The sequence below is a fragment of the Lynx canadensis genome, chromosome A1 (assembly GCF_007474595.2).
Source record: "Lynx canadensis isolate LIC74 chromosome A1, mLynCan4.pri.v2, whole genome shotgun sequence".
Classification (NCBI taxonomy): Eukaryota; Metazoa; Chordata; class Mammalia; order Carnivora; family Felidae; genus Lynx; species Lynx canadensis.
Window position 1 is genome coordinate 25211672 of NC_044303.2, and position 18625 is coordinate 25230296.

Below are 18625 nucleotides of genomic sequence, written 5' to 3' on the forward strand. Positions count from 1 at the left end.
TCCGTCCCCCACTTCGCCACTCAAGGGCATTTTTTCCAGCATCATTTTCTCCCTTTCTCTGGATCCTCATGAATATACAAACATGCATTTTCCCCCATCTTTAAAAGAAAAAAAAAAAAAAAAAAGGAAAGATAATCCAGTAACAAATAATATTTATTTATAAGGTAAAGGAAGGAAAAGCTGGAGGGGACTGAAAGGAAAGCAGGACGTCTCCAATTCTACCTTATTCTAGAATTCTGACTTGGGAACCATGTAAGTAGTTTATATAATAAAAAAACAAAATTAAATCAAAGTGGTGGAAAAAACCTAACTATATCAAATTAGTAGTATAATCACACAGCACATAATTACTTCAAACGATTTATAAAAGAAGTATTTTAACTAAAATCCTGGAACCATAGACTCAGCTTTTTAAAATATGACCCATCTACCCATATAAAGGAATATATAAAGCCATAAAAAGAATAAAGTTCTGATACATGCTAAAACATGGAAGACTCTTAAAAACATTCTGGTAAGAGAAAGAAGCCAGTCCTAACAGGAAACATGCTGTATGATTCCATTTAATGAAATATACAGAATGGGCAAATCCATAGAGACAAAAAGTAAATTATAGAAGGTGGAGGAACAGGGAATCTGCTAATGGGTATGAGGTTTCTTTTGGGAGGGCATGAAAATGTTCTGGAATTAGATAGTGGTGATGGTTGTACAACTTAGTGAATATACTAAAAGCCAATGAAATGTCCACTTTACAAGGGTGCATTTTATGGCATAGGAGTTCTATCTCAATTTTTAAAAGACCCCATTTCTCCTCCAGCTACAACTCTTCTCTCCCAACGTGTTAAAACCCCCTGAAAGACTCACCCACACTCACTGCCTGCAGTCCTTCACCCAACTCTCCACCCACTCTGATTAGGTTCCCACAGCTTCTAGTCCTTACACATATAAAACCTGTAAGCTATACCAAACTTAACACCAGAAACAAAATACCCTCCTTAGTACCAGCCTACTCTAATACATAACACATGCTCAATAAAAACTTGCTGGCTAAACTGAATAATATACTATTCATATATATATATATACTATGAATATACTATTCATATATATAATATACTATTCATATACTATATGAATAATAGTAAACACAGACTGAGCTCTATATTCAGTTCTTTAAACTTAGAAGTGTTTCATTCTCTCTCCCTAACATCGAATCCCTAAAATAACTTTTTTTTTCATTTGAAATGTGGGCCTCATTTCATGCATACTTCAAATAAAATTATTTAAAAACTTAAACAGCATTATTTGAATTTTCACAAACAGTTCATTCATGTTAAACACAGCAACGTTCAATATCAGAAAGGATTAAAAAGCAAAATTATAAAGCCATCACCAAAAAACTGAGCCAGCAACTCAAAGTTTGAATTCCTGCTCATCAGAATAGAACAGTGTACAATTTTTACTTTTTTGAGACAGAGAGCAAGCATGCACGGGGGAGGGGCAGAGGGAGAGGGGGGAGGGGGGGGAGAATCTTAAGCAGGCTCCATACCCAGCATGGAGCCCGTCGTGGGGCTCAGTCTCCTATCCATGAGATCATGACCTGAGCCAAAATCAAGAGTCAGACACTTAACTGACTGAGCCACCCTAGGTACCGCAGTAATGTATAATTTTTTTAATTAAAATTAAAAACATAGTTACTCAAAGACATTATCTATTCAAGTAAAACAACCAAGAAGGAATAAAAGTAACAAGGATCAAAAAAAAATTTTTTTTTTTGAAAAGGGGCACCTGGGTGGCTCAGTTGGTTGAGCATCCGACTTCAGCTCAGGTCATGATCTCACAGTTCATGAGTTCGAGCCCCGCGTTGGGCTCTGTGCTGACAGCTCAGAGCCTGGAGCTTGCTTCCGATCCTGTGTCTCCCTCTCTCCCCCACTCCGCCTGCCTGTCCCCCACTCTCACTTTGTCTCACTCTGTCTCTCAAAAATAAATAAATGTAAAAAAAAAAAAAAAAAAAAAGTAACAAGGATCTTCTGATGATGGATTACCTGTTCCATAGAAGGACAAGCAATGATCTGGGTATCTTCAGGGCTAAAATCTTCCTTCAGCAAAACATGGAATTTCTGGAAAACTTGCTGAATATTATTCTTAGAAAGAAGAAGAGGCAATCATATTAAATGAGTCACCGGAAACATGTGGTTGTCTTGAACACGAAGCACCAAGAATGTTAAATCTTTTTAAGTTTTCATTTAAATTCTAGTTAACATAGTGTGTGATATTAGTTTCAAGTGTTCTATATAGTGAGTCAACACTTCCATAAACACATACTGCTCATCATGACAACTGTACTCGTTAATCACCATCACCTATTTCACCTGCCTGCCTCCTCTCTGCTAACTATCAGTTTGTTCTCTACAGTCATGTGTCTGTTCCTTGGTCTGCCTCTCTCTAAGAATGCTAAATCTTTTTTTTTTTTTAATATTTATTTATTTTGAGAGAGACAGAGCATGCAAGCAGGGGAGGGACAGGGATAGAGGGAGAGAATCCCAAGCAGGCCCTGCACTGTCAGTGCAGAGCCCGATGTGGGGCTCAAACTCACAAACCATGAGATCATGATTTGAGCTAAAATCAACAGTCATACACTTAACCCACTGAGCCACCCAGGCAACCCTCCAAGAATGCTAAATCTTAATGATATTAGCCAAACAGTGGAGGAAATGTATCTTTCATCAGATTACCAAAGACATATAATTTGTACTTAATAATTCACATGCTAGCACAACCTAAGACTTACCAGAATACACTCCCTGGAAAAACTAAACTCTAGTAAGCCGTGTCCCCACCCCCCTACCCCCCCCAGGTCCCCCCCAAGAACAGTAAGAGCCCCCAGCAGCAATTTCTCACACAAAAGATAATAAAGTTTCCAGATACATAGAATGTACTTTAAAAATCAACCAATGCTTCGGTAAAGAGGTGAGCTCAACACAGAGCTGGAAGTTATGAGCACTAAATTTGCTCTGACATTTAATCCCTGGGTGGCCACTGCAAGCCATTTATTTCCACTACTCACCAGTAAAATGAAGCATAATTCCTGAAATGGTGCTTTCTCAAGTATTGGGCTGCATTCAATGTTAGGGTCTGATGACTTTTTTTTTTTTTTTTTTTTTTTTACTAATTTGTACTTTAAGGTCAAAAGTATCTTGTTGCCATAGGTAACATAAAGAACTTAAAACAAAGGTGTGGGGAGGATATAATCAGGCAGGTGCTGGCTTGTAAGCCCTTCAAGAATCACAGTGATCATTAATCAACTTTCCTAGAATCGTATACCAACATTTTTAAATTTCACAGGAAGAAGAAAATAGTAGACACGGCAAGAACCCTTGAAGAGACTGGCCAACATTCAAATAAAATATCACAATACTCACCCTAACAGGTTTAAACAAGATGAACTCTGTATCTTTATTGGATAGGTACAACGACATACTTCTCAAGGTCAGAGGCAGCTTCGCTTTTATTGTCTTGTAGGCACTTGCTACAAGCTCACAGACCTTTGCTGGAAAGAATGGACCTTGTTAGTATTACAAAGAAAAAGGGAAGAAACACTTCCATTTTCATTCAGAGGAATAAAGGGAGAGAAAAACGGCCAAAGAAAAGATCTCCATGTGCCCCCCAATTTTCTTCCACTCTTCCTATCTACCAAGTTTAATTACAAGCCCTATAAACATTCACTACGTATCTGCTATATACAAAATTCTACTTCCAAAGGCTGGGGCAGCAAAAGAATTCCCCCAATACCCTTCAGGACGCTTATAGGGGCTATAATAGTGTTCCTCTGGAATTCCTAGGTGACAGTTAAGATAAAATAAAAAATTATTTGCAGAGAGACACTAGGAAGAATTACTTATGAATGAGCTTACTCATTTACAGAACTGACTCACAGTAAGAGATGCTCTCTTGTCTTGTGAGATCATCCCAACAATATCCACACATATTTAATGGTAACTAAAAACCCATCTGTTACATTCATATGCTGTATTATCAGAAAGGGTACAGAATTCCAGAAGACTGTAACTGACGTAATTACACAGCCCACTGTATAGTGTCTGAAAAGAAATACAAATGAAAAAGAAGAATAGTAATCTGTATGAGGTGATTTAAAAGAGGACACTACCTAGAAAGCTGTAAAGGAAAAGAATGATTAATAATTTCAAAGATGTTCAATTTCACTCATGATTAAAGAAATGTGTATTAAAACAATGGACGGGGCGCTTGGGTGGCTGAGTCAGTTAAGCGTCCAATTCTTGATTTTGGCTCAAGTCATGATCCCACGGTTTATGGGATCAAACCACCCCCACCCACCCTATGCTAGGCATGTAGCCTGACTGGGACTCTCTCTCTCTCTCTCTCCCTCTCTCTCTCTGCCCCTCCCTGGCAGGCATACACTCTCCCTCTCTCGCTCTCGCTCTCAAAAACAAACAAACAAGCAAAAAACAATGGAGATATTTTTGGATTGGTAAAAATTACTAAGACTGTGGATATCCACATTTGGTTAAGGGTGTGCAGAAACAGGCCGTCTAGTCCACTGCCCCTGGAGTATATAAATTGGTTCAACCTCTCTAGAGGATATTAGGCAAGGTCTAGCAAAACTGAAAATACACACATACTCTATTGCTGAACGCTGCCACTACGAGAAACTTACCTTACGAATATACTTACAAAATACCAAAATACGTGTGTACAGGGACACTTATAAAAGAATGGGTGGGGAAAAAATACTACATACATTATCTATTAATAGAATTATCAAACTGTGCTACAGTGATGCATTCCACACATCCATTAAATAGGATGCACAGAGCTGGATGTGGCGGTATAGAAAGGGCTCCAAGATACAGAATAAGTTAAAAAAAAAAAGGGTGGAGGAGAATATAAGTATAATCTTATGTTTACAACATTTGTAAACTCCGTGTATGCTGGTACATATATAATAATTGGGGAAAGAGACTATTTATAGTGGTTACCTTTGAGAGGACTAGCTTGGAGGTGGAAAACAGAATTACTTTTCGTTTTATATACTTCTTAATAGCTCAATTTTTATATCATATTCAACTTTTTTTTTTTAATTGAGGGTGGCAGAACGGGGTAAGAAAGTATCAAGGCTCTCGAGAAGAAAGAACAAACAATCCGGGAATTGCTTATTTTTCATAGAACAGATGAACGCTCCTACAGGGCACTTAATTCCATGGGCTCTGGTCCTGTCCTAACACACTTCAAGAATCCCTAAGTCAGTTTTCAGAGCCCTTGGTAACCAAATGGTGGGTGTGAGGCCCAGTGAATAGAGCCCTCTAATTCCCATGAAAGTGTATTTCTCAGAGTAAGTTAACAAACTGGCATCCTAATTTATAACCCAATCTCCTTTGAGTCTATCATGAAATGATTCCCAGGAACCTGATCAAGTCTGCATGAACCAGTCACCTTGGGTGTCCAGGGCCCCAGACAGGTCCCTAGATTGTTCTTGAGGCTCCCACCCCAAAAGGGCGAACATCTCTCTGCCATTTAAAAGTGGACTTCTCGGGGCGCCTGGGTGGCTCAGTCGGTTGAGCGGCCGACTTCGGCTCAGGTCATGATCTCACGGTCCGTGAGTTCGAGCCCCGCGTCAGGCTCTGTGCTGACAGCTCAGAGCCTGGAGCCTGTTTCGGATTCTGTGTCTCCCTCTCTCTGACCCTCCCCCATTCATGCTCTGTCTCTCTCTGTCTCAAAAATAAATAAATAAACGTTAAAAAAAAATTTTTTTTTTTAAATAAAATAAAATAAAAGTGGACTTCTGGTCATACAGGTGAAGAAAAAGCAACTCCACAGCTCCACGCGGCTACACGGGACCGAGGATACGACCAGGCAAACCAGAGCGCCACCGCTGTATCTGCCAAACGTCCTCCCTCACGACGACAGGAAGTGGGTTCATGACAAAAGAGCAAGGCCCACTGCAACCTGTCCTCCTGTCAGCTTCCTTCTGTCCACTCCTGTTTTACTAATGACTGTGCTAGTAATGCCTCAGAGCACGGCACGCCTGACACTGGGAGCTCCACTAAGATTCCGCTGGAGAAAATGACAGCCCTGTCTTGAGTGAGAGAGAATCTTTCCAAAGAGGAAAGAAAAATATATTAATTACGCATCAAGTCCCTGGGCTTAGATGTATTAAATACACCTATACCTGTCTGTTAGATTCTACCTCTTTCAAAAATAGCTCTTGCACCCCCAAGAGTTTCATTTGTATAAACGTTCAAAATAAAAACAGCTATTTCTAAATAAGTCCTGTAAGTGACTGAAACCTTGAGCCACAGTCCCAATTAATCCAAGGGTGGTGAGAACTCCTTCCGGAACTGTGCTGACTTACGGAATGACCAGTCTGATCCTGACTGAGAGGGGCCAGGACAGGCGGCTACCACCACAGCCAACTCCGATTAGAATGTCCAGTGTTACAGTAAAAGAATCTCGTTTTCTGTCTTCTGACAGAACGTGCTACCGCACCAAGTATGATCTCTGTCCGCTGGTAACATAATGAAGATTTCAATCTCACACGTGATACAAAGGTTTCAAATAATGAAGACGGTAAAACATTCACTGTCTCCATCACAATGAGCAAAAAGCCTCAAACAGTCACAAAGTTTATCTGCAATAAAGCAAATCAAGGCAAACCTATATAACATCATCAAAGTTCATGGGACAAAGTTTTGAAATAAAATCCTGTCTTCCATTCAAACACAAGTGGTAACTCTGCACATTTGCAAATCCTCCTGTGAGATACTCAGCTTCCCCTTCAGCTTCTTAGTTCTGGTTCAACTTCAAATTAACCTGAGGCATTAATAAGAATAACTGAAAATGTTTAGAATGGCCTCAGCTCTTCTCCCCAAAAGAAATAAATACCTGACAAACATTAACATTCTTTGGATATTGAAAACCAACTGTATTAAAGACCTAACACCAGATTAGGTGCCTGTAGGCAGTCAATTTTTATGGATGCTAAACCTGAATTTGGATCTGTCTCACTCTGAGCAAAAAGCTGCCCCACCAACTCAGATACAGCCTGTCCGTAATTAAAAACAATATATTTTTTTTTCCATTTTGCCCTTTTTGGTTTCAAAAAATCTCTATCATGATATGGGCCGGGCGAAAAATACTAATCTACCAAAACGCTTCATTCCAGTTTAAACGACAACTTAAAATGCCACAAAACAAACCAAAAGTAACCCACAATGTCATGATTTTAAATGTCTGAGGGCTAACTCTAAAGATAAAAAAAAATTTTTTAAAATCCCTCTGGCACAAAAAAAATTTACATTTAGGAAAGAGTAAGACTGGAACATCTCAAGCATCATCTGCCAATCAGACAATGATATCGTCTGCCAATTCCCCGCAAACACAATTTTTATAACTTTTCTCGAACACTCTAAAATGTTAACAAACAGAGGAAGTAACCTGCATAAAATGTGAAACAAAGTAATGACCCAGCACTTCTTCCTTTACTACTTGAGAACAGCAGCGCCCCCTCCGTAATCTCGGACCACCACACACAGAACTTTGATCAGAGCTCTAGCACAATGAAAAGCAGGTGTACAGAATCAAAGTGTTTCCATCTAAGCCACGTTTCATTTTTAACTCGTGCGTGTGTATTTCTTAATTCTTCTTTCCTTGGAATGCTTTTTGAAATGCAGGTAGTGTTGGCCCATTAAGACCTGTCAGCTCCAAACTGCATCCTGCATCAACACAAACCACAGGAGGAGCAGGAAACCAACTCGAAGCTGTCAGAGACCATATAAATGCAAATTAATCAACATCCCAAAAAAGAAATCCCAAATAGTAAAATGTGAATACCTGGCTGGGCCCAAGGCTGCTGTGAAAGAGTATACTTGGGTCCTCCCTGACTGGCCATCGTCTTTAATGCTGAAACCTGGCGGATGAGACAAAAAGAAAAATGTCACCACTCTTGAAGGACACACAACACCATCTGAACCTATTAAAACGTAATGATAGTCAAAGGTGTAATCCTAAAAACTGCATCATAACGCATAATCCTTTCAACTAATAACACATTTTAAAAATTCTTTTGTGATTTTAAAGGCTTATGCTGTCTTGACTTTGTCCTGAACACCAATGTCCTGAGCATTTTACAGAAGGCAAAACTGAGGACCCAGGGAAATATGAATACAAAACAGGTCTTTTTTTTAAGTGGATTACATTCACATTAAATTATTATCGTATGCTGTTAGAAGAGTGTCACCCCAGCAGGACAAAATCTCCTTCACATACCTAGAAATGCTATTTTTACTTTATCACAGGCAGAGAGAATGTTATGAAGACAAATAGGACTTGATTTCAAGTAGCCTCAAAAGGCACACTCTACCAACCAGTGTTATAGGTAGATTTGGATGCCCACCTTTTAGTCGTCTCCCTTTTCATTGCTCAGCCATCAGTACAGAGAAGCAAACCAAAAAAGTACATCTGGCCGCTTGGGCAAGTCTGTTCTTAAGATGGCAAATTATGGTGGGGCTAAGGTGTAGTTGAGGAAGGTGAAGAACAAAAACCGCATAAAACATTTTTATTAATGGACTGTTAGGTGCCTATGGTCCAGGCTGTGACCTTGGCCTCACTGCAGTCTCAGGAGAAAAATGTGAGAGCCAAGTCTTTCGAATAAAGAGGGCCACAAAAATATTTAGGCAGAAGATGGGCACAGACAGGACACAACGTTAACTCCGATCCAAGCTCACACTCCTGACCACTCCAGGCCTTTGCTCATGCTGCCGGGTGTATAAAATCACCCCTTTCCTATGTCACTCAATTCCTCTCTGTATCTAATTTTTATGCTGAGCTGCAGCTTTTAAAAACAAATCACATATAGGATTATAGATTAGACAATGCTAAAAGAGAAACATGTTCATGTTCAGTATGTATTATCCAAAATATTTCCCAACATAAATATGTAAACATGTTCATGGGTCTACATTTATAAAAATAGGAACACGGTGCTCGGACATCTTTTTCTTCCCCCACTTAACTCTAAATTCTGGACATTTTTCTGTGTCCAACAGTTAGGTTTTAATAGTAATGGCTTCCTATTATTCCACTGATTATTCCTGAAGTTAATCGATTTCATAATGACATAAATGCTATAGGTTTAGACTGTATTAATTATTTTTATATTAAAAAGCAACACAAGCTTGTATCCCCATCTCTGTTGTCTAGGTAATATACTTATCTTTAGGTCAAAGTGCAAAGAGCCTTTTCTTCAAAAGTCTTCCCCAATTAACCCTATCTTGTCCAAAAACCCTATGAGATGAACACAGACCCATCACTGTCCCTGATGACACTGCTATACACTTCATCATGTTTACATATTTTCTATCTTAATTTCACATTGGGTTATATAACTCCTTGAGAACAAAAACTAAATTTATAGGTCAAGTTCTGTCACATGCACTACAATCAGAAAAAAATTTAAATTTATAGTGTTGCTGCAGAAATTAATAATACTTCAGAGACAATATTAAGAATAAACTCACAACACTTCAGTAAGTTGCTTGAAAGAAAAATGAATATTGCCAAATACAATATTTTTAGCATAAACTGGTCCCACCAGGGGGAAACACCTTTAGCGTAGTTATAAACTGGAAATGTACTTCCTTTAAAATGCTTTCATTCGGATTTTTGCTAAAGGAAAACCTGACCTTCACATTTGTCATATTTTATTATAACATTTCTGCAGCATTTACAGAGTCTATTACAGAAGTGATCTTCTGGTCCTCAAAATACCCTTAAGCAGGGAAGAGGGATACAACAGCCATATCTCTGCTTTCAGACAAGAGAAAAGCAATGCTTGGAGAAATACCTTGCTACCATTTCACTCAGGAGGTGGCAGAAGTGGGTCTAGAGAGAGCTCAGCTTTCCTGAGTCAAAATTCTAGGCTCTCTAATACCCATGATCAGTTCAACCCCTACTTAAAGGTTTGTTGCAAGCAATGTTCAGTACAATGGAATTCTAAAACAATAAGAAAAAGTATCATTTTTGAGTTGGACAGAAGATATCTGATCCAAATTGTTTTCATATGAACTTCTGTCTCCAACACTCAGAACAGTATTACATTCCCTTAAAGGTCACTCAAATAGTTACAGAAAGAGTTATTTTTCAAGGAGCCAAGAAATAGGGCAATAGAACATATATGTTCTTCTAGCATTTTTTTTTCCTCAAAAAACTTCATTGATTGTACCAAAAAAATCAGGGAGGATGTTTACACCAATCAGATTAAGAGTCTGTAGAAATGTTTGTCTTCTGTATGTTGGGTCACTCTGCAAACCTTTAGTTTCTCAATCTGTGAAATGAAGATGTTTTACTTCCTCTAGGTGCCAGGAAGGTATTGAGAATTAATGAAAACAAAGCATCTCAACAAGCAGACCCAAGGAAGAAGCTGTCTAAACAAAAAGGCCAATTTACAGCAGATGACAGGGAACCAGAATCACACCCAAGTCTGTAGGCTCAAAAACAAGTCTTCAGACAGCCTAAGAATGTTCTCTCCACTCACACGGTTTGTTTTATTATGCAAACCCATATATATTTTAAAAACCAGTCCAAACTTAAAAACAAGCTGAGAACATTTTGTCAATGAGGCTTACACCCAAATGGTAAAATACGGAGACCTACAAGCATACATCCAAATCAGAGATGAAATACGGTTTCCTTTCTGCACCTACGGATGCTGCTTTTCTTGCAATCATTCATCAAGGTACAATCACTGGCTGCCTTATAAAATGCCAACTATAATAAAAGAGGCACAAGATTCCGCACTTGCAGATTTACCCTTAAAGAAAATCATTTTAAAGTTTTAAAATCATTTATTCTGCCTCTGCTATTCTAGTAACATTCACCAGATAAGAAGTGAAAAATGTTTGGTCCACAAATTCGAAGAAGCAATGCCTTAAATGATCACATGTATCTGTGTGAACTCGAGTGCTTCCGCTGTATGCCTGTGCGTGTGTACGTCTTTGTCTCTGACTCACTCCACTCCAACAGGATGGGGGAAGGGACCTGAATTTGGAATAAGATAACATAAAAGGGATGCTCAGTCCTCTGAGCTGTAGTATCTACTAAATATTCTGACTGGAGTCTGAAGAGCAGTGAGGGACCGAGGTTGACAAAAGATAATGAGACAACAGTGAATGATGTGAGCAAGGGCAACGCTGAGACTGAGCATGGGGGATGGGACTGACTTCTCAGTGATGTCCAGAGGCAGGGCCTTTCCCTCTCCAATCCCTCTATGAGCAGTGCATTTTAAAAGAGGTGTCCCCACTATAGATGTGTAGCATGTTCATGGAGAACCATTATATGATTCAGGCTTAGAACACATGTTTTCTACATAAAACCTCTCTCTCTTTTTTTTTTAAGATTTTATTTTCATGTAATCTCTACACCCAGCTTGGGACTCGAACACACAACCCCAAGATCAAGAGTCACACGCTCCACCGACTAGGCCAGCCAGGCACCCCATAAACCTCTAATTTAAAAAAAAATGTTCAATGGGCACTGAGGAGGGCACCTGTTGGGATGAGCACTGGGTGTTGTATGGAAACCAATTTGACAATAAGTTACATTAAAAAAATAAAAATAAAAATAAAAAATGTTCATAGTGCCCAGAGCCTTCCAAAATGCACAATTACAGAGTTATACCAGATTTACCAAACCTATACTAACTCACTTAGACAGCCACATCAGTGAATTTATATTCTCTTGACTTCTACAAAGACTGCTTTTCCAGAAAAACCCTTTAATCCTAGATTTCATTATAATCCACTTGCTTATGTCAGAAGATTCATTCTGCTGCTCTGTTATTGCAGAATACTCACCTACAATATTTCCCATCAGTATTAACATGGATACTCTCCCAAAAATACAAACACATATAAGGGTACAATCTACACACATAAGGACAATTTCAGCAAAAACTATAATGACTTGCCTGTAAATAACAAAGTATCAATACTTGTGCCATTTTTTAAAATTCAAAACCCAGTAAGAAACATTTCTACCACCCTCCTTTTAAATTTATGTGGTGGGGGAAAAACACACATACTCCAAATACTTAACATGAATGGACTGAAATCCAGTAAACATGTACCATATGCCAATGATAAACAAAAGAGTAGCTTGACTGCTTTACCATTTCTGTATTTGCTTTTTTGGTATTTATTATTATTTTTAAAAACAAATACCTTCTGACTTTCAAACGAAAGTCACAGGCTTCAAGCATAGTAGCGTTGATGGCCCCAGCAAAAAAAATTTACTCACAGACAATTCACTTAGTTGACTCCTGGTCCTTTCGAAGATACATCTGTCTCCCCAGTTTGGACTTAGGTAAGTAAATTTGAGATGAAAGGCTGTCATATTTTAATTCTTTTTATAATGTCCTCCAATACATGTCCAGACAGACAGCAGACGCTTAATAAATGAAAGCTAATTTCAAGGCTTTTTTAAGCATTTTTATGAAGTCCTTCGTAACCGTACTCAAGTATTAAAACAAAATGAAACAACAACGACAAAAAAACCCCAATTAGGTCGAAACAGGAAAGTCAAAATAGCCATAATCTGATTTTTTCATTGCTAGCCTTAGCCAGCTGATGGATTTTGGCTAGGAGTCAATATTTGCACTCTTTCTCTTAAAAACCAAAAACCGTGTAAGCGTATCTAAAAGTCCAAACCAAAAAGCTTCCGTAATAGGAAACACGGTGATTTCCCAGACGGAATCATTAAGATTTGGGCTTACTAGTTGCTGTCGCCTGCCAGAGTTTTCACAAGAGAGTAATTCAAAAGGAAATCGAAGGAAGAATTCAAAATTACTTTAGCAAATATGCACCAAGGTCTCTACCTTTGTCATGAACTCCTCCAGCTGCTCTACAAACTGCTTGGTCTGCTGCTGAATAAACTGCTCACAGGCCGATTTCAGATGACGGTCTACATCTTTTTTAGAGTCAAGATAATGTTCTCTTATCTCAGGAGTACCCTTAAAAAGAAGATGACAATTTCCTCCTGTTTTTATGTGCCTGGAAATGACCAGACGTGTAAAGAATGCCGTTTATCTCCCGCCACCAATGAAACAGACTCCTTCTCACCTCCAACAAGAACTCTATCAAGGCGTTGTTGCTATTCAGCCTAAAAAATCTTGGGACAGTCATAGGGTTCAGGATTTTAAACGCTGCATCTGCGAAACAAAATTACTCATCCCGTGAACACGTACAGTTTTTTTTTTTTTTTTTTTTTTTTTTAATTTTTTTTTTCAACGTTTATTTATTTTGGGACAGAGAGAGACAGAGCATGAATGGGGGAGGGGCAGAGAGAGAGGGAGACACAGAATCGGAAACAGGCTCCAGGCTCTGAGCCATCAGCCCAGAGCCTGACGCGGGGCTCGAACTCACGGACCGCGAGATCGTGACCTGGCTGAAGTCGGACGCTTAACCGGCTGCGCCACCCAGGCGCCCCGAACACGTACAGTTTTAAGAGAAAAGCCGAGTTACGGTTTCAGTGTGTTAATATACACCGGTTCTCTGTTACCACAAAGCAAGAGAAGTTTCATTTCTACCAACTCACCACCATGGATGGAGGAGCGTGAGATCAGCGGCAACCACAGCTACAGTACCCACCACACAGTTATTTTCCACAAGTCAGACTTGGGACATGACTATTGATCTCAATTACTCATTTACAGAAAAAAAAAAGAAAAATGATAAATGGTAATTGATATCTTAAAATTTCACTGCTTTACTTTTAGGGTGCTAAACAGGTTTTTCAAAAAAAAAAAACAATTCATATACTTACCCAGCTTCGTTTGTCAGGATCCTGCCTGGCACAGAAATTTATTCATTTGAAAAGCAGAGTGAATAAACTCATGTGTCAGCCAGAAAGAAAACACCAAAAGGACATATTTACCCCTCAACCTCCAGACTAACTAGAATCTACACAAAGCACTAACTGAGGTCTCATTGATGTTCAAATGCAATAAGATACAGTGTTAGTCATGAGAGGTTAGAGGTTTAAAGAGAGCAAGTATTCTTAAGTGACAGTCAGAAAAGACATTTCTTCGCTTTGCCACACGGCAGAAAGCAGAGCACGAAATGTTTCTAACCTTGGTTTTTACCAGTACACACACAGGGGTACTACTGCCCGCACCCTGATCTGACTGAAAAAGGCCTCTTTGTCACGCTCAGCACTGAGAGTAAAGCTTTGGTAAATGGCTCCTTGTTTCTGCTGTCTTTTCTACCAGATAACCTAAAAGACTGTGATAAATAGAATCAAATCAGTTTTGTAGGATTACACAGGCTTTATAATGTTTTAGGGAAAACATACTTTAAACCAGCATTTGCTGGGGCGCCTGGGTGGCTCAGTCGGTTAAGCATCTGACTTCGGCTCAGGTCATGATCTCACGGCTCATGAGTTCGAGCCCCGCATCAGGCTCTGGGCTGACAGCTCAGAGCCTGGAGCCTGCTTCAGATTCTGTGTCTCCCTCTCTCTCTGCCCCACCCCCCACTTACACTCTGTCTCCCTCTCTCAAAAATAAATAAACGTTAAAATAAAGAATTAAATAAATAACAGTATTTGCCAGAATCTTAGGGCATTTCATTTTCTCACACTTCACTGGGTCTATACTAGAACTAACTAAGCAGCAACAAATATGCATTAGAAATTAAGTGAAAGACTATATACTAATTTGGATTAAGTTTAAAAAAATTAAAAATTAAATAAAAAAAGAATTAGAAATTAAGTGAAAGAAAGTAGATCAGCCCTACTTTATCCCATCACTTAAAAACAGTTAAGGACCAGCAGCCCTTGGCACCCTTCAAGGTTAGAACACTATTCCCATGCCTCTCACTGAAAGGACAGAAGGGAATCAACTAGACTGGTTAGGGGATGGGAGCCTCTGATGAGAATAAGCTCTAAAAAAATTATTCATCCTATAAAAGCCAAAAGCCAGGAAACCTGGCTGCTGTTTAAAATAAAATTAAAAAAAAAAACAAACAAACAAACAGGGGCACCTGGGTGGCTCAGTCCGTTAAGCGTCCAACTTCAGCTCAGGCCATGATCTCACGGTTCGTGGGTTCGAGCCCCACATCGGGCTCTGCGCTGACAGCTCAGAGCCTGGAGCCTGCTTCGGATTCTGTGTCTCCCTTGCCTTCTGCCCCTCCCCTGCTCATGCTCTGTGTGCATCTCTCTCTCTCTCAAAAATAAATAAATATTTTTAAAAATTATAAAAATAAATAAATCACAAAGTATATAAATAACACACAGGCTTACTATTCAAATTCCAACAGAACCAAAAGGTATTTTCTGTGGTGAAAAGGAGAGAGCACTAGGAAAAGAAAGAGTAAACTGTTCTAACATGGCTCATGATGAGACCACTTTGGTTCTCAGGTGAGTTAAGTCAAGCCCACTATTTTTATAAGCGCAGTCATTAGGGAACTAAAAACCGGCTGCCTGTGCAAATCCTGTATTTGGAGTTCTCCTGAACCACAGAGTACAGGAAATCATCTGAGTAACTATTTTCTCAATTCCCCCAATACTCAAGAGAGAGATTCATTATATAAACAATGGCTTAAGGCACTGGAGCTTAATTCTCTTGGAAATGGTTAAGAAAAGATAAAATATAGATAAATTTGTATATAGGGGAAACTAGGGATATTCTTAGTACCGTGTATCTTGAACCACTTAAGATCAACATCTTAGCAAATAACTACTTTGATCTTTTAGAAATGAGCTCTGTTAATCCAGTCAGAGACAAACCATTAGGATGGATGAATCATCTTTCCCAAAATGATTCAATGTCTATTAACAATTCAAAACTCCTATCCACATAATTATTTAACAACTAGCTGATTTAATAATACCAATTAGGCTTATTTATGCATCTAAAGCTTATAAAGCACTTTAACATACATTTTCGTGCTTAATGATCTCAACAACCTCGTGAAGTTATCATGACAAGTTGATTCTGCTCATTTTCCCTGGGACAGAAAAGCTAAAACCCCCATCCAAGATCACACAAGAGCCAGGAAATGATGGGCCAGAAACAGAACCCAACTCTTTCAGACTCTTAGATAAATACTCCTCCATTTTACCCAGCTGGCTTCCTGAATTTTCATGAACTGACAAACTCTACTCAGTGTTTAAAATCACTCCAATTAGCTGACACTGTAAGTAGCTGTTACACTGATTTTTCATTTTTTCACTGGTTATGGTAATATGTAGCAGAGTCAAAGAGAAGTAACGCTATATTACAAACTGAACTGCTCGGATGAAGTTCCCTTCATAAGGAAAATATAGCAAGTTAGATGTAGTTAGGATGTTGACAGCTCAGCTTAGTACGAACAAGTAACAAGCTTAGCAAGCACAGCATGCAAAAACAATTGCAGATGAACATAAAATAAACCTATAACCTTTGCTGACACATTTGGACAGGTCAAACACACCCAACTGTGCCAGCCAGGACAATAAAGTACCTCTAGTTTTCTTGAGGTCCAGGGAAATTTCCTTAATGGTGAATTCGGTATGAAATGGAGCAATCTGTTCACGAAGGATCAAAAGGTGCTTAATTAAGAAAAGTTGTCCATCAATCTGAGTCTAAATTGTAAAACAGAAAAATGGATATCATCACAGATTAAATAAAAAACATAAAACACATGTGTTATTAATCAACATTAATCTACCTAAGTTCATGGCCCTTAACCTAACCGTATGTACCCATGCTCCCTTGGTGTGCAGTGAACTCTCCCCATATTACCCATGTTAGAACTCCCTGGAAAAATCTTGCTGCAAACCCTTACTAACACAGCCGTCCACTCTGTCAATCCAAGGAAGTAAATCAGACCAAAGGTTGTAAAGTCAACACATTTAGAAAAAGAAATCAAATCTACTTTAATTTGGTTCAGAAACAGAAGAGATGGAGTGACCCAACCTCAGCACGGAGTAGGAAGTCAAGTTCAAAGCATGAGCATGATTCCGACCTGAGCTTTCTAGCTTCAGGTTAAGTAACAGGGCTCTCACTGTTTGGTCAAAGTGGTTTCAATATCCCGAATATCAGAAATAATCACATTTACACAAAAATACAAAAGGAGCTTCCAAAGGCAGAAATGAGTTGGGGTTACCATTGTGGATTATCTTCCCACTGACAGAGCCTTGCCTGCGTACACCCTGAGAGTGGCTGCACCGGGCACTATCGACACTAGCCAAAGTATGGAAAGAGCCCAAATGTCCATCGGTGGATGAACGGATAAAGAAGATGTGGTATATATATATACAATGGGGGATTACTCGGCAATCAAGAAGAATGAAATCTTGCCATTTGCAACTACGTGGATGGAACTAGAGGGTATTATGCTAAGCAAAATTCGTCCGAGAAAGACAAATATCATGACTTCACTCATATGAGGACTTTAAGATACAAAGCAGATGAACATAAGGGAAGGGAAGCAAAAATAATATAAAAACAGGGACGGGGACAAAACATAAGAAACTCTTAAATATGGAGAACAAGCAGAGGGTTATTGGAGAGGTTTGGGGACGGGGGATGGGCTAAATGGGTAAGGGGCTTAGGGAATCTACTCCTGAAATCATTGTTGCACTATATGCTAACTGGAATGTAAATTAAAAAGTAAATAAATTTAAAAAAAAGAGAGAGCAGCCACATGGGCATCTTCCCTGTTAGGCCCTGTCTGGAACAGTCTTGATTCAAGCTTTATTGCCAAAGCTCAGACCCAATCCTGAAACAGTGAAAAATGATAACTTTCATTTCAGGAAAATGTCTGTATATTAACAAAAGCAAGGCTGTGTTTGCTCATTCTTGCTGCCTACTCAAGATAGAATTTTACTTTGAAAATATTTCTAATGATGTTACACTATACTAGGAAAAGAATAAAGTCCTTCAGTAAATAATAAAAATTTTAAAGGGGTTATTAAGCAAAGTAACTCCTCTCTGGTTTCTCTCTCTCTTCCCTCCTTCTAAATAAACCCATAATCAATATAGAAGTATGATTTATTGATGGAAACTCACTTTGCACTCTGGCACACAGAGCATTAAATAAGCAGGAAACATTCTGAATACTTGCTCTATTTGTCAAAAAACTAACAACTCCAAGGGGCAAAAATAGTACAATATAGATTGACTTTACTACAGCTGTTATCCAGCGAATGGTACCATGTTAGTAATTTACTGATACACTAGGTGCTCAATTTAAAAGTACAGAAGAACAATTTCTTGCCTTAAAAAGCCAACACATTAAGTGATCATTTTCTTGAAAGGCAAAAGTGCAAACTCCACAATGACCATAAATTAGCTAATGCTTACCAAATAGAGGGCTTCCTCATACATACTTAAACCCCTTATAATATGTAGGAAGCAAAGCTAGATAAAATAGGACAGCCTCACAGGCCTCACAGGCTAAGGACTGAAGAATCAAAAAGCCCTTCATACTTCCCTTTAAAAAGAGAACAGTGGTATAAGACCTAAGTCGATACACTTATTTTTAAATTAGGTCATTTTTTTTCTCCTGATGATCTAAGAAACACATGCCCATGCTAGAAAATCTGGAAAATAAGA

At 38.8% G+C, this 18625-nt stretch overlaps 1 protein-coding gene across 2 annotated transcripts in view; it reads right to left on the bottom strand.

Moving 5' to 3' along the window:
* COG3 (component of oligomeric golgi complex 3) overlaps nucleotides 1-18625 on the bottom strand; it is a 72582-nt gene that overhangs the window by 4202 nt on the left and 49755 nt on the right. The window contains exons 17-22 of one of the 2 annotated variants that reach the window (XM_030310996.1): nucleotides 16530-16593; nucleotides 13152-13240; nucleotides 12908-13042; nucleotides 7870-7945; nucleotides 3423-3550; nucleotides 2046-2144 (exon numbers count right to left, since the gene is read on the bottom strand). In XM_030310996.1, coding sequence (XP_030166856.1) covers nucleotides 2046-2144; nucleotides 3423-3550; nucleotides 7870-7945; nucleotides 12908-13042; nucleotides 13152-13240; nucleotides 16530-16593 — 591 coding nt within the window. Of the gene's footprint in view, nucleotides 1-2045; nucleotides 2145-3422; nucleotides 3551-7869; nucleotides 7946-12907; nucleotides 13043-13151; nucleotides 13241-16529; nucleotides 16651-18625 lie in introns of both variants that reach the window. The other variant, XM_030310991.1, reaches the window with a different exon arrangement.